The sequence below is a fragment of the Natator depressus genome, chromosome 4, assembly GCF_965152275.1.
Source record: "Natator depressus isolate rNatDep1 chromosome 4, rNatDep2.hap1, whole genome shotgun sequence".
NCBI lineage: Eukaryota > Metazoa > Chordata > Testudines > Cheloniidae > Natator > Natator depressus.
Window position 1 is genome coordinate 140,252,181 of NC_134237.1, and position 16,234 is coordinate 140,268,414.

Below are 16,234 nucleotides of genomic sequence, written 5' to 3' on the forward strand. Positions count from 1 at the left end.
TAAATTGGTTAGTCTCTAAGGTGCCACAAGTCCTCCTTATCATTTACTATGTAGCAATTTAGTTCCTAGCACAATGGGGCCCCAACTTGGTTGACGCCTCTGGCAATACAAATCTTTAAGACTAATATTTTTAAAACACAGCGCCCTGGGAATTGTACTCCATAACTCCATCCAGAGCAGCAGCGTTTCTCCAGCCCCCATGCGACAGGCACTGAAGCATGTGAAAAGAAAAGGAGTACTTGTGGCACCTTAGAGTCTCTAAGGTGCCACAAGTCCTCCTTTTCTTTTTGCGAATACAGACTAACACGGCTGTTACTCTGAAACCTGAAGCATGTGAATAACTTTAAACAGAGCAGGACGGCTCACGTGGTTGAAGTTCTGCGAGTGCTTCAGTGCTGTATTGTCTAATCATCAGTTCGTAGATGCAATGGCATTTGACGTGCTCTTTAACTATAAACTGACAGATTAGTGTTGTCCTGCACCCTAGGACCCTTAGGACGTGGTTGCAAGTAGTCCTGCTTCGGGACTCACTCTGGGGACCCTTGGTGCACAAATTCCCTCAAAAGGTGCTGGGCTTCAGACTTGGTCATGTTCCCCTTACACCCTTCTCCACAGTGGTTGCAAATAGGGTAGCCTATAGGGTAGTCCTCTAGGGATGGTGTACCATGCACACGCCCTATCCCTGCTCGCTGGAGTTCTTGGGAGGCAATGTGCCTATTCCATTGAAAACGAGGCATATGGGTGTCATGTTGGCCCAAGGATATGTCTATGTAAGAGCTAGCTCTTCTAGATGTTCCTCTGAGGTGCCTTGCAAGGGAGAAGAATTTGTGTGTTGCAGGAATTCGGAGGAAAAGCTGGGAATAGAATATGGATCTGCTCACTCCCAGGGACGTGACTCACACACAAGACCTTCCTTCTTCGCAGCATGTATGATTTATATTATAAGAGAAAAAGATTTATAACCCAATAATAAAATATCCCCTCTGCCCTTGTATTGTATGATTGTATTCATTACTGATCATTAAGAAATATCTTTTTAATAATCAAGACGTAACAGGTGCAGTTAGGGCTATAAAGGCTTGTTGGGATTTGCCCCTCAATGAACCGATGTGCGGGGGTGGGGGTGGGGCACGCAAGGTGGAAGTTTTGCCTAGGGCGCAAAATATCCTTGCATCGGCCCTGATTCCTCATCAGACCCTTGTGCCCCCGACACACCCGCTCAGAGAGCCTCAGGTGCTCTGGGAAATGTGAAATGAGTGGGAGCGATGCAGAAACGGGGGGTTGGTCCAATGGCACTGCCTGGGTGACCCTGAGAAAGACACTTCATCTACTTTGGACCTCAGTTTCTCACCTGTACAATGACGATAACAGCCCTGCCCTCCTCATGGGGGTTGAATCTATTAATGGTTGTGAGGCTCAGATTCCCCAGTGAGGAGGGCATTTACACTGGAGAGGGGTCAGAGAAGAGCCATGAGAATGATTAAATGATTAGAAAACCTGCCTATAGTGACAGACTCCAGGAGCTCAAAGAGAAGGTTAAGGGGTGACTTAATCACAGTCTGTAGGTACCCGCATGGGGAGAGATTAATAAGACTGGGACTGTTCAGCTTGGGAAAGAGGCGACTAAGGGGGGATATGACTGAGGTCTATAAAATCATAACTGGGGTGGAAAAAGTAAATAAGGAAGTGTTATTTACTCCTTCTCATAACACAAGAACCAGGGGTCACCCAATGACATTAATAGGCAGCAGGTTTAAAACAAACAAAAGGAAGTATTTCTTCACACAACACACAGTCTACTTGTGGAACTCCTTGCCAGAGGATGTTGTGAAGGCCAAAACCCTAACAGAGTTCAAAAAAGAACTAGGTAAGTTCATGGAAGATAGGTCCATCAATGGCTGTCATAGGCGCTGACTCCGTGGGTGCTCTGGGGCTGGGGTCCAAGAGGGGCAGGGAGGGGGCGGAGTTGGGGCAGGGACTTTTGGGAAGGGGTTGGAATGGGGGTCGGAGGGGGTGGGGCAGGGGTGGAGTCAGGGAAGAGCCGGGGAGCAAAACTCATTGGTCCCAAGGAAGGAAAATCACTATAGCAACAGGGGGCCTTGCTATGAAACTTTGGGTTTGTCCTGCCAAGACTTCCCTGGAGCATCATGTCACGACCGACAGATCCCGGCTCCTCCCTACCCGCGATCAGCCTAGCTGGCCACTAGATTGATCCGGACTCTGGACTGGTAACTAGAACCTCGACTGGCAGGACAGTGTGTGTGGTGTGACTGAACGCATATGCTAATTGCTGTATCTTCAGTAAACGCGGCGTGTTGCCTTTTCCCCTGAAGCAAGGTCCTGTGTGCTCCTTATTTCTACACTACAAAGTTAAGTTGACTTAAGTTACGCCGACGTGCAGCCATTGCTGTAATAAAACCGCGGTCGCATGCCCACGCTCTGCTCTTGTGTCAGTGCACTGTGGGTAGCTATCCCACTGGCCGCAGGGTGCTTTGGGAAGGGTTTGCAGTGCCTCATGGGGCAGCCACAGCGTCAGAGGATGAAGGTTTCTCAGTCCCATTGTTCCATGGGCAGCCTACTGGATTGCCAGCCGCTTTTCAACTGCCCTGGTAACCTGCAGCCCAGCCATCTCCGTCAGGAAGCCTGGGCCCTGCACTGTGCTCAGAATTGTGCTGGGCGTTATCCGCACAAGGCTAGGCGGAGCCCAAGGGGAGGCTATCCAGCTGGAGATGCCTTGACCAAGCATGTTAACCCTGAGCCATGGGGCGTGTTGCTGCAGTGTGCGGAGCCTGGCACTGTTTGTTTGCACCGAGCCAGGAACCTGTAACGATCGCTGTGTGCGCCCGAAAAGCAACACGTTGTACGCCGCTCTTTCCATCAGCCCTCCGTAACATCACCAAACCGACATCGCCGAACAGGAACAGGAGAAATGGGGGGGGGGGCGTGTGTGTGCGTGTGAGAGAGAGAGGCGGTGTGTGTCGGGGGGAGCGAGTGTGTCGGCACGCTGTCTCTTTAAATTCAGCCAGCAGCAACCAAGCCTGAGGTAGAAGCTAGTGCACAGACAGCTGGTGCCCCCCCACCCCCTCACCTCCTCTCAGCAGCGACTGGTACACAGGGGAGGGGGGCACCCTGCAATCAGCCCCCGCCCCCTCGCCGGCTCTGCACAGCCCAGCCGTCTCTCCCCCTCTGGGCCACAGCAGCCCGTCCTGCCTGCCTTCTGCTGTGGTCCTAGTGCCGGGGAGTGCGGGATTCTGCGCTAATGCTCTGGTTCCAAGATTCCCTCCGCGTCCTCCCCACAGACCCAGGAGATTCCCCCCGACCCCCGGGCGTGCGCTGCCGGGCTCAGCGGGGGCAGTAGCTAGGGGAGCAATCAGCAGCAGCAGACCCGCCGACAGCAATTCTGAAAGGAGAGGGGCACCTGGATGCAGGGCAGCCGAGTTCACAACGGTCACGGTGGGCTTTGTGGGATACCTCCTGGAGGCCGGTTACAGCGATGTAACGAACGCACGCAGTGTCTACACTGACATTTCTCGATCGACTTTCCTGCAAAAAGCTCCCTGCCTCTTGGCAAGGTGGCTTAGTTTTGTCGGCCAGGCAGGAGAGTTTTGTCGGCGGGAGGAGCATTGTAGCGTATACACCTCCACGGCTTTGTCGGCAAAAGCTGCCTTTTGTTCACAAACCTGTGCAGTGCAAGGCAAGGTCTAAGCCGACTGGAGAGCTCTCTGCCAGTGTGGGGTGGACGCCCCATCACACATACTCCCCCTCAGGACCAGTACCCTTGGGGAGAGGGGTGGGATTATCACCTCCCCTGTTTCCCACTCAGCTGGACCCACAGGGCATCCCTCTCTTGCCTTGTCCCTTTCAATAGGAAACAAACATTTCCTTTTGTGATGTTGCACTCTATATGACTTTATGAAAATATGCTAATGAGTGTGAATATAATGTAGCTGGAATATGCTTCATGCAAAAGGTCTCTTTTCTATCTGAAACTAGAAATATGAAATATAACTCTGAGGGCCTACTGTAATTATGCCAAGTGTGGGCCATTAACAGTTTGGAATCTTGATGGTTCCCATTAACCAGGACAATTGACTGTACATGGCTCTGTTTACTTGTAAGTCTTCCTGTGTAGCTGTGTGCTGGCAGGTGGGTAATGAACTCTTACAGTGACATGTGATCTTGTCACCTGACCTGGAATCCATCTTTAATCTGGTGCTTTTCCATTTAGCAGGAGGGGTGGGAACCCAGAGGGACAAAGGATTCCCGCCTTGTGCAAAAGATATAAAAGGGGGTGGAACAGAACAAAGGGGGCTGCAGTCATGAGAAATCCCCTAATTACCCACCTGAGCTGGAACAAGGGCTGCACCAGGGGAAAGGATTGGGCCCAGACCAGGAAGGAGTCTAGCCTGTGAGAGGTTTCAGAGTAGCAGCCGTGTTAGTCTGTATCCGCAAAAAGAACAGGAGGACTTGTGGAACCTTAGAGACTCACAAATTTATTTGAGCATAAGCTTTCGTGAGCTACAGCTCAGCTCACTTCATCGGCTGCATATCGGAGCTGTAGCTCACAAAAGCTTATGCTCAAATAAATTTGAGAGTCTCTAAGGTGCCACAAGTCCTCCTGTTCTTTTTGCAGTCTGTGAAAGAAACTTATTGAAACATCTCTGCGGGTGAGATTTTATCTGTATTCAGTTTTATTACTGTATTAGGCTTAGATTTGCATGTTTTATTTTATTTTGCTTGGTAATTCACTTTGTTCTGTCTGTTACTACTTGGAACCACTTAAATCCTACTTTTTGTATTTAATAAAAATCGTTTTACTTAATTACCCCAGAATATGTATTCTGGCGGGCAGAGGAGGGGGCAAACACTGTGCATCTCTCTCTATCAGTGTTCTAGAGGGCGAACAATTTATGAGTTTACCCTGTATAAGCTTTATACAGAGTAAAACGGATTTATTTGGGGTTTGGACCCCATTGGGAGTTGGGTATCTGAGTGCTGGAGACAGGAACACTTCTTAAGCTGTTTTCAGTTAAAGCCTGCAGGTTTTGGGGGACGTGGTTCAGACCTGGGTCTGTGTTTGCAGCAGGCATGAGCGTCTGGCACCACCAGGCAGGGCACTGAAGTCCCAAGCTGCCAGGGAAAACAGGCTCAGAGGTAGTCCCAGCACATCAGGTGGCAGCTCCCAAGGGGGTTTCTGGGATCCAGCCGTCACACCTCTCTCCTCTCTGGCATACCGGGTGTCTCTGGAACTCTCGATAAGTACTGCCGCTGCACAATAATCTCCAGCAAGTTCTCCTGCAGGTACCAGTTCGCCTCCCACCCTCTGTGCTGATTTTCTAGCACCTGCCTCAGCAGGGCCTGGATCCACTCTGGCTGCTTGTCTCTCCCCTTCTTTGGGGGTGACAAGTCTGGGGACAACAGCCTGGGAAGGTTTTGCTGCCCTCTTCAAAGAGTGCCTCTGCCCAAGGCAACTCCATAGTCTTTTCTCTTCCTACCACACCTCAGGGTTGCCTGTCCTGTGCCACACTCTTCCCTTCTGTCAGGGGTGACAGTGCGATTTAATCTCTTTCCGTTCCCCTTCCTCTGAGCCAACTACCCGGTGCTCAGTCCCCCACACCATCCCCTTACCTCTGGGCGACTGAATGCCCGTGTTCTCCACCACCTTGTCACAGGGCGCAGCCCTCAGCACCAGACTGGCGCCCCCTCCTGGCAATGCTGGGCATTAGCTCCAGGCTGACACCCATGGTCTACACACCAGCACTTTTTCTCTGCTCCCGCCTATAGCTCCTCTCTCAGTTCCCAGGATCGCAGCATCCTCTTCTCGACGCAGCTCCCCACCTGGGTTGTCATCAGTGTTTCCCCTTCTGGGTGAGATATCTCTGTCAAACAGTCCAGCCACTTCCCCAGGGGCAAGTGGAGGGGGACCCGGGCTTGTTGTCAGACATCACCGGTGAGGTGCTCTGCTCTTGTTTGATGATGATAACAGTCAGCTGCATGCGTGTGCTCCCTCTGTGTGCTGCCCCGGCTCTGCGCAGATGGCTGGCACAGCAGACCCCGAGAGAACCCCCAGAGACCACAGACTCTAGTAAGGTACGAAGGCACCTGGCCAGGTTTATTGTCCAACGAAGCACAGTGATAGTTTCCCGCAGACCCTACAGGACATACTACGAATGTGTGCCCCTGACAATGGACACAGCTCAGTCAGGGGAGGGACACTCCACTGCCCCTTAGGCTGGACAAAGACATCCACTCAGGGATGTATTCTTATACCCAGGTGCAAACAAGTTACACATCACTCCTGACGCATTGAGGAACACCCCTCTACACATTAGGGTGCTGCCTTTCACAAAACAACTCTACCATATTACCTTCCTGCCCCTGTCCTGAGGATAGGTCAGCCTCTTCCTGTTATCTGGTACTACCACATTCCCCACAGAGTGTTCGGTACCATCTTGGCACGTGGTCCCATAACTAGTGCCCAGGACCTTGTTGGGATGTGTATTTTTGCAACATCAGCCCTCTTCTTGCCAGATTCTGGGAGCAGGGCCTGCCTCTGGCTCACAGCTTAACTTTGCTTTATGTTAGCAAAGTCTTGACCATTACTTTAGTTCAGGCCTCCAGCCTCATACCAGGCCTCCGATGCAAGAGTTTCAGGACCTCGTCTTACTACAGGGCCCACCCACTACTCTGGGTCCCAGCCCAGGGACCCTGTAGCTAGCAGCCTCCAGCTGCGCCTCAAATTCCTTTCACTGCTGCTATGTCTCCCTGGGCCCCTTCCCCATGGCCACAGCACCTTCTTTGCCCTCACCTAAGGGAACTCAGCTGCTCAGTCCCAGGAGCCAGCCACTGCCCTGTCCAAGGGGCTTACCATTCTCAGCCCTTCACGGGCACAGTCCTTAATCCCCAGGCTCCCAGCAGCCACTGACCCTGCTCTGCCCTGCAGCTCCCTTTTATATAGACCAGCTGGGCCTGATTGGCTGTTCCTCACAGCCCCTCTCCTACTGGCTGCTTTCTACGCAGCCTCCCTCGTGCTCTGTTAACCCCTTGCATGTCAGCGTGGGGCAGATGCTCCATCACGTAACCGATTCAGACTTTTATGTCTCTTTACTTGTATTCTCGTCAATCTATCCTTGTGTAGCTAACACACGTGTTTTCTCTAAACCCAGTATGTTTGAACTGAGGTGTTTGGGAAGCTCCATTTGGGCTGACAGGGTTGGTGCACATCGTTGTCCCTGATGAACGGCTGGCGTTTCTAGGAGCTCGTGTGGAGTGGGAGGGGGCTGGGCCGTGCCAGACACACGTTGCTGGGGGGTGTCTGGGCCTGGGCAGTAGCTGGTGTCACGCCGCAGTGTAATGTACGAGCGGCTGCCTGCGGCTGCAGACACACTACCTGGGAGTAACTCCCATGCCGTTCGCCAGCCCAGATTCCCCAGGCAGCGGGTGCAATCCTTGTGGAGCATCCCTGTTCCAGTCAGAGAGCAGGTTTCTGGGGCTCCCTTGTGTCAACTGGGAAGAGGTTAAAGCCAAACCCCGAGAAGCCTCGCTCGTCACCCCGATCAGCACATTCCCCTGGGGCTCAGCGCTGGCTTGGCTGCCTGGCTCAGAGCCTGGCTGCAGTTAGAGCAGGGCCCTGTCCCGTGCACTCAGGGCCTTGGTGCTGGGGCTGGAGCGTCGCTAACAGCCATGCCCCCCCCGGAGTTCAGAGCCCTGAGCAGGTGCTGCTGGGCTAGGCCGTGGCCTTGGCAAGACAGTCGTTAACCGCAGGGAAAGCTGAGCAAAGGTATTAACACATTGGTGCCCGGAGGGGGCGGAAATCAGCAAATAGCTTCCCTTTTGGTGGCAGCGGGGCTCTGAGGCTAACGTCAGGCTGGAGAGGAGCAGGGGAAATTGAGGATTACAGAGGATTGGAACAGGCAGCTAAGGGGTGAGAGGCCCCCCGCCCTCTATGAGCCATCCAGCCCTTCCCCCCCAGCCCTCTGTGAGCCGTCCAGCCCTTCCCCACCCGCCCAAGCCCTCTATGAGCCATCCAGCCCTTCCCCCCCAGCCCTCTGTGAGCCATCCAGCCCTTCCCCCCCAGCCCTCTGTGAGCCGTCCAGCCCTTCCCCACCCGCCCAAGCCCTCTGTGAGCCATCCAGCCCTTCCCCCCCAGCCTTCTGTGAGCCATCCAGCCCTTCCCCCCCAGCCCTCTGTGAGCCGTCCAGCCCTTCCCCACCCGCCCAAGCCCTCTGTGAGCCATCCAGCCCTTCCCCCCCAGCCTTCTGTGAGCCGTCCAGCCCTTCCCCACCCGCCCAAGCCCTCTGTGAGCCATCCAGCCCTTCCCCCCCAGCCTTCTGTGAGCCATCCAGCCCTTCCCCCCCAGCCCTCTGTGAGCCGTCCAGCCCTTCCCGCCCAGCCCTCTCTGAGCCATCCAGCCCTTCCCCCCCAGCCCTCTGTGAGCCGTCCAGCCCTTCCCCACCCGCCCAAGCCCTTTGAGAGCCATCCAGCCCTTCCCCCCCAGCCCTCTGTGAGCCATCCAGCCCTTCCTCCCCAGCCTTCTGTGAGCCGTCCAGCCCTTCCCCACCCGCCCAAGCCCTCTGTGAGCCATGCAGCCCTTCCTCCCCAGCCTTCTGTGAGCTGTCCAGCCCTTCCCCCCCAGCCCTCTGTGAGCCATCCAGCCCTTCCCCCCCAGCCCTCTGTGAGCCATCCAGCCCTTCCCCCCAGCCCTCTGTGAGCCGTCCAGCCCTTCCCCACCCGCCCAAGCCCTCTCTGAGCCGTCCAGCCCTTCCCCCCCAGCCCTCTGTGAGCCGTCCAGCCCTTCCCGCCGCCCGCCAATGCCACAGTATGAGCCAGCTGCAGTCCCCTCCTGAGCTCAGCCCTGGCCCGCTCACCAGCCCACTGCACCCTCTTTCCTCTGAAACTCCACCTGCCGCGAGAGGAAGTTCTCCCAGGCTGCGCTCAGGCAGGCAGGGCCCTGAGGGGACTGGAGGCAGAAGCAGCCCCTGCATGCTCATGTACATCCACACTCATGCACACGTACCACACGCATCCACACGCACCCACACACATCCACACGCATGCACACGCACCACACACATCCACACGCACCCACACGCATGCCCTCCCTGCACTGCTTATTTACATTTCTCTTTTAAGCGACTGATTCCCCCCCAAGCTGGATCCCTACGTTCCCCTCACACGGCATTGCTGCATTAATCCGTCCCTTAGTAAGGCTGTAAAACCTCCTCCCTGCCTGGCTCACGCTGAAAGGAGTAGGGGTCCCATTTCCTCTCTGTGAGCCCAGCCATGAGAGGGCACCACGGCACACTCCCCCCCACGGGGCGTGTGTCCATCTGGTCTCCCCTTCCCCACAGGCCCAGGGGAGCAGGGCTTTGGAGTCGCAAGGCAGGGGACCCCCAGCCACCTTCTTCCCCTCTCCCTGCCTGATGGCTGGCTGGGCTGGCCCAGTTCCACTGCGGACAGGGTGTGCCAAGGGAGAGGGACGTATGGAGAGGCTGACGCCTCCAGCGACTACCAGTGACCAGCACTAAGCACTGGCCAGCCCCCCGCCCCGCTGCCCCCATGGCAGCAGCCCTGCCCCAGGTGGCTGGGGCCAGACTCACCGCAGTTGGCTCCGGTGACAATGGCTGTCTTGCCCGTCAGGTCAGTGGGAGACATGCGGGGGTGCCAGGAGCCCTTTCTCCTGGCTCGGAGGAGCAGGGCCAGCACCAGCACACATGTAGCCCAGCCCAGGTGGCTGCTGAAGCAGGAGATCTCCATAGCAGGCTGCAAACCTCAACTCCTCTGGGATGATCAGTGTGGTGAGTTCCCAGGGAGGCTGGCATCAGGAGCAGGGACCCCGCCCACGCACCACACCGTAGGCTGCACCCCACGCTCCTTCGGGGTCTGAGCTTCTGCCACACCCCCAGCTGCCTCTGCCAAGAGGAATGTCAGCTGCCACGCAGGGAGGGGCAAATAGCAGGCTGGGATGGAAGCTGAGCACACACTGCCTGGCTGCAATGCCTGACCACACAAGTCTCCCTCCTGTGATAATCACTCACAGTGAGGGGCCCGTGGTTTCCCACTGAGGTCGATTTCTAGCTGGGTCAACTCCCGTGCCCCTGTTGGGGAGCCACAGGGCCCCCAGCACTTCCCCCAGGGGCGATTCCCAGCCCGCTCAACCCCTGTCGGGGAGCCATGGACCCTGGCCCTTTCCCCCGGGACAATTCCCAGCCGGCTCAACCCCTGTTGGGGAGCCATGGAGCCCGGCCCTTCCCTTTGGGGCAATTCCAGGATGGATCCACCCCATGGGGGAGCCAGAGGGACCCCAGCCCTCCCCCCTGCTCCTGGGGCGATTCCCAGCCAGCTCAACCCCCATCAGGGCCCCCGGCCCTTCCCCAGCAGGCATCCATCTGGCCTGGTCTCCTGACTCTGACACCAGCCAGTCCCAGCCCTTCAGTGTGTGACTCTTTTGCCAGGCGGAGTCGGCAGCAACAAGGGTCAGGTTCAATCTCCAGGGGCCCCTCTTAACCATACAACACAGAACCGGCTCCGTTGCGGGCTGCCCATGACCCCTGCACTCAATGCGAAAGTGATCTGTAGCCCAACGCCAGCCGACGGCGATCAGCAGACAGCTGTGTTCAGAAGGGAATACCTAGGCAGCACACGTGGGTTTAAGCAAATACGGCCTGGTCCTGAAGCCTTGTCCCCCAGCTCATGACTAGGTGCCAAAGGAGAGCTCACTCACACCCTGCTTTCACAGGGAAGGGAGAAAAACCCATAATGGACAATTCCAGACTAAGCTGTCACAGGTGAGGTGGCCCTCTGGGGCTTTGGGGCTCAGCCTGCCCCATGCCAGCCTCAGCCCACCGTCCCAGGAAGAGGGGATGAATGCAGGACCCCATGGTGGGAGCATGTGATTCAGAACCAGGCCTGCTGGGGTTGCGGGGAGGAGGGCAGCCTGAGCTCAGCCCGGGGCGGGGCCCTCCTTTCCAGTGCAGGACTCTCTACCACCCTTTCTGCAGTGCAGGTCTGGCCACGGCAAATCAATTCACTCCTCAGGGATTTCCTCAGCTATTCCTTCCTGAATGGCCGGCTAGTGCAACAAGACCCCCTCAGGATCTGAGATCCGCCAAGCATGGACAGGAGCTTTCTCGCCTCCTAGATCGAACCAAGCGAGAGTGATCGGAAGAAACGGGTTCAGAATTGAATTTCAATTTAGAAGTGTGAGCAACAAGGGTGATGTCGTGGTGGGAGTCTGCTATAGACCACCAGACCAGGGGGATGAGGTGGACGAGGCTTCCTTCTGGCAACTCGCAGAAGTTACTAGATCGCAAGCCCTGGTTCTCATGGGAGACTTCAATCACCCTGATATCTGCTGGAAGAGCAATACAGTGGTGCACAGACAATCCAGGAAGTTTTTGGAAAGTGTAGGGGACAATTTCCTGGTGCAAGTGCTGGAGGAACCAACTAGGGGCAGAGCTCTTCTTGACCTGCTGCTCACAAACCAGGAAGAATTAGTAGGGGAAGCAAAAGTGGATGGGAACCTGGGAGGCAGTGACCATGAGATGGTCAAGTTCAGGATCCTAACACAGGGAAGAAAGGAGAGCAGTAGAATATGGACCCTGGACTTCAGAAAAGCAGACTTTGACTCCCTCAGGGAACTGCTGGGCAGGATCCCCTGGGAGAATAACATGAAGGGGAAAGGAGTCCAGGAGAGCTGGCTGTATTTTAAAGAATCCTTATTGAGGTTACAGGGACAAACCATCCCGATGTGTAGAAAGAATAGTAAATATGGCAGGCGACCAGCTTGGCTTCACAGTGAAATCCTTGCTGATCTTGAACACAAAAAAGAAGCTTACAAGAAGTGGAAGACTGGACAAATGACCAGGGAAGAGTATAAAAATATTGCTCGGGCATGCAGGAGTGAAATCAGGAAGGCCAAATCACACCTGGAGTTGCAGCTAGCAAGAGATGTCAAGAGTAACAAGAAGGGTTTCTTCAGGTATGTTAGCAACAAGAAGAAAGTCAAGGAAAGTGTGGGCCCCTTACTGAAGGAGGGAGGCAACCTAGTGACAGAGGATGTGGAAAAAGCTAACGTACTCAATGCTTTTTTTGCCTCTGTCTTCACGAACAAGGTCAGCTCCCAGACTACTGCACTGGGCAGCACAGCATGGGGAGGAGGTAACCAGCCCTCTGTGGAGAAAGAAGTGGTTCGGGACTATTTAGAAAAGCTGGAGGAGCACAAGTCCATGGGGCCGGATGTGCTGCGTCCAAGAGTGCGAAAGGAGTTGGCGGATGTGATTGCAGAGCCATTGGCCATTATCTTTGAAAACTCATGGCGATCGGGGGAGGTCCCAGATGACTGGAAAAAGGCTAATGTAGTGCCCATCTTTAAAAAAGGGAAGAAGGAGGATCCTGGGAACTACAGGCCAGTCAGCCTCACCTAAGTCCCTGGAAAAATCATGGAGCAGGTCCTCAAGGAATCAATTCTGAAGCACTTAGAGGAGAGGAAAGTGATCAGGAAGAGTCAGCATGGATTCACCAAGGGCAAGTCATGCCTGACTAATCTAATTGCCTTCTATGATGAGATAACTGGCTCTGTGGATGAAGGGAAAGCAGTGGACGTGTTGTTCCTTGACTTTAGCAAAGCTTTTGACATGGTCTCCCACAGTATTCTTGCCAGCAAGTTAAAGAAGTATGGGCTGGATGAATGGACTATAAGGTGGATAGAAAGCTGGCTAGATTGTCGGGCTCAACGGGTAGTGATCAGTGGCTCCATGTCTAGTTGGCAGCTGGTATCAAGTGGAGTGCCCCAAGGGTCGGTCCTGGGGCCGGTTTTGTTCAATATCTTCATAAATGATCTGGAGGATGTGTTAGGATATAGATATTCAGGCCTGTCTGTAAAGGCCTGTACTTTAAGAATTTAGGGGTATTCTTATCACTTGGCTAGTTAGAGGTATAAAAGAAAGAATCAAAATCACTGTCTGCTGGTGTAAGGGCCTTCTCTTACTGTGACAGTCTGAGGCCCTGTTCTTAGGCTAAGGCCTTTGGCTAAGCAATAGGCAGCCATAAACTGGGAAGCGACTGGTCACCTCCTCACATTCCAAACTAGTCACATTGAAATAAGGTGCTATTGGGCTGTCAGGCACTATCAGGACAGGATTGTATTCCTATCACCTCCAGAGAAAGGGAAGTGCCTAGAAAATGTAAAAGGAAACTTAGTTTGATAGCATCCTGTCTGGCAAGAACTCACTTATCAATAGCTGGGATGTGAAATCCTCACTTCTGTATTGTTTTGTCATTATAGCTCCCACTTTGCTATTGTTTGTCTGTATAATCTCTGTCTGGTTCTGTGATTGTTCCTGTCTGCTGTATAATTAATTTTGCTGGGTGTAAACTAATTAAGGTGGTGGGATATAATTGGTTACATAATCATGTTACAATATGTTAGGATTGGTTAGTTAAATTTCAGTAGAATGATTGGTTAAGGTATAGCTAAGAATATTACTATATAAATTGGGGGCAAACAGGAAGTAAGTTGGGATTCGAAAATAAGGAAAAAGGAACTTGTATTTAAGCTTGCTGGAAGTTCACCCCAATAAACATCGAATTGTTTGCACCTTCGGACTTCGGGTATTGTTGCTCTCTGTTCATGCGAGAAGGACCAGGGAAGTGGGAGAGTGAAGGAATAAGCTCTCTAACATCTTGGTGCCGTGACTCGGATACATCGCATTGGATAGGTGAGTGGCAGCCTGTAAGTCCCCCTCCCCAACAGTCCATGCAGCTGCCTGGAGGGGGTATGGCGAACTCTCGTGATGGTAGTTGCGGGTTCTGGCAAGCTGGGGTAACGGATTTTTTGAACAAATGGATAAGGAAGAATCAGGGCCCATACCAGGTGGAGGGGTTCACCTGGGATGAGATTGAGAAGGAGATGGGAGAGGTTTTGGGAGACCCCAAGGGAAAGGAGTGTAGGAAAAAGGGAATGGTATTACAAGGTTTGTGTGCTGGGATGGCATACTGGGTAAAAAGGGAAGCTGATCTCCTCCAACACATTAAGGATTTGGAGGGGATTGTGGATCAGCAACGGATTTTAACAGAAAAATCTGTGTTAGCAGTAGAGGTAGCGGATTTGAAGGCACGGGATGCTGCACGGACAGAGGAGTCTTGTGAGGCAATCCGGAGAGAGAGGGACGAACTGCTGGGGAGAGTAGGAGACTTAGAGGAGGAATTGTATCATTGTAAACATGGGGGCAATGGACTTGGGGACCCCAAACCATCCGCCCCACTACTGGAACTGAAGGAGACACCGCCACCACCCTACCCTGAAAAAACACTGTACCCACCACTGCCGGTGGACGTTGTAAGCCGGCGATCCACAGTTACAGCCCCCGCAAGAGAGGCTACCCGGGAGGAACTGCAGGAGGCAGGAATAGTGGCCCCGGTTGTGGGGTGGGGGGACCAGGCCCCACAAGTAGTAGAAGAGGCAGAAATCCGCCCCTTGTCCCTGAAGGACCGGGAGGCAGTACTGGGCCGTTTGGGAAAGGTACCCCACGATGATTGGGATCAGCTTGTGCTGTGGCTAGTGGAGGTGGGCAGGGAGATGGAGGCTCTAACTCGTGAGGACCAGGTGATCTCATGGCGTAGTCTTTTGGGACGAGGTACCTTGGGAATCGATGTGGCAGGAGTGGCACACCCCTTTCTAATCCCCGGACAGGTGGCAAAACACTTGTTTGGGGTGTACTCTCGTACTGCGGGGATGAATAAGATGAAGCGAATCCCTGGGGAAACAGGGCGGGATACACTTAATTGCATACAGGCATGGGCACGGTGCTGGGTGGATCCCCTGGATGGTCCATGGGTGATGCCACAGGCAGGGGCACCGGGACCTGGTGGGGGTGTGGAGCAGGGTAGGGGTGTGGAATTGCTGGAGAAATGGTTGGAGCTGAGCAATCCGCAGTTCGTGGGGCATTTAAGGTTGCAGCACCCTGAACTTGCTCCCAATCAGCTACCCCAGTTTCTGGAACAGGCAGATGTGTGGAGGCAGATGCATCAGGGGGAAGAGCCAGTCCATGCTATTACTGCGGGGGATCAATACAAGGTGGAAAGGAGTGGGTCAGCCTGGAGAGGAGGAGGTAGAGGGAGAGTTCGTGGCTTTGGGAGGGTAGTCAGGGATGAGCGGGCAGCTATAGAGCAACAGATCCAGAGACTGCAGGCTAAACTGACTACCCACGATCTTACCAGATCAGGGGGAAACTGGTCCCGGAGGCCAAGGGACTGGGACTGCCTGAAATGCCAGACACACAATTTTGCATGGAGACAGGAATGTGTTCGGTGCCAGGACCCCCGGTCCCCCCATGAACCAGTGGGAGGGACAGAGATGGGTGCTGCAACTTAGGGGTGCCCTGGGAGGCGTCCCGTCCACGTTCTCAGTTTAGGACGGGATACATCTGGTTGCCCCACGCTCCAGGGGGCAATCGAAGGGAGTCCCATGAGGGATTTTTTGATAGACACTGGAGCAGCCATCAGTTTAACCACATGGGGGCAGGGGAGACCCTCAGAAGGGACTGTGACAATTGTAGGGGCAACGGGAGGGGAGACACAGTTAACCCTGAGGCGGGGACAAATCAAAGGAATCTGGGGGGAAGGGGAGATTATGTGGGGTTGTAATGATATGCTTAATCTGTTGGGGGCAGGAGATTTACACAAACTGGGACTTGTACTGGATTTAGCCAATTGGGTGTGTTTACTGGGGCAAACGCAGGACGGTCAGGGCTATACCATTCCTATGGGGATAGCCACTATGACCATTAAAGCGGCACATGCCCTCCCACCACCCCCAGCAGGGTGGGAACACATCCCTGCGTGGGCGAAGGATAACCTGGATTGTGGTAGGGGCAGCATGGAGATACTGATGGAGGGAGGGGACCCTCCCCCACAGAAACAGTATCCTATTGCTCGGGAGGCATTGGCAGAGGTGGGGGCAACTATTGGGGAGTTGGAACAGAGGGGACTGATTCGGGCAGTTGCATCCCCTTGTAATGCTGCTGTGCGGCCCGTGAGGAAGCCAAATGGTACCTGGCGCCTCACTGTGGATTACAGGGCACTAAATGCTCTGGCCAATTCGCCAGCCTCAGTGGTGGCAGCATACCCTGAAATGTTGGCCCGTATTGGACCCCAATTCCGAATTTTCACTGTTTTGGACATAGCGAATGGGTTTTGGTCTCTGCCACTAGCTACCTCGTGTCAGTATAAAACT

At 54.2% G+C, this 16,234-nt stretch overlaps 1 protein-coding gene across 1 annotated transcript in view; it reads right to left on the reverse strand.

Annotated features, from left to right (window-relative positions):
• Window positions 1-9,776, reverse strand: part of LOC141986929 (retinol dehydrogenase 13-like) — a 43,655-nt gene extending 33,879 nt beyond the window's left edge. The window contains exon 1 of the mRNA XM_074951997.1: window positions 9,600-9,776. Coding sequence (XP_074808098.1) covers window positions 9,600-9,756 — 157 coding nt within the window. The 5' untranslated portion in view covers window positions 9,757-9,776. The remainder of the gene's footprint in view (window positions 1-9,599) is intronic.
• Window positions 9,777-16,234: the final 6,458 nt, after the last annotated feature.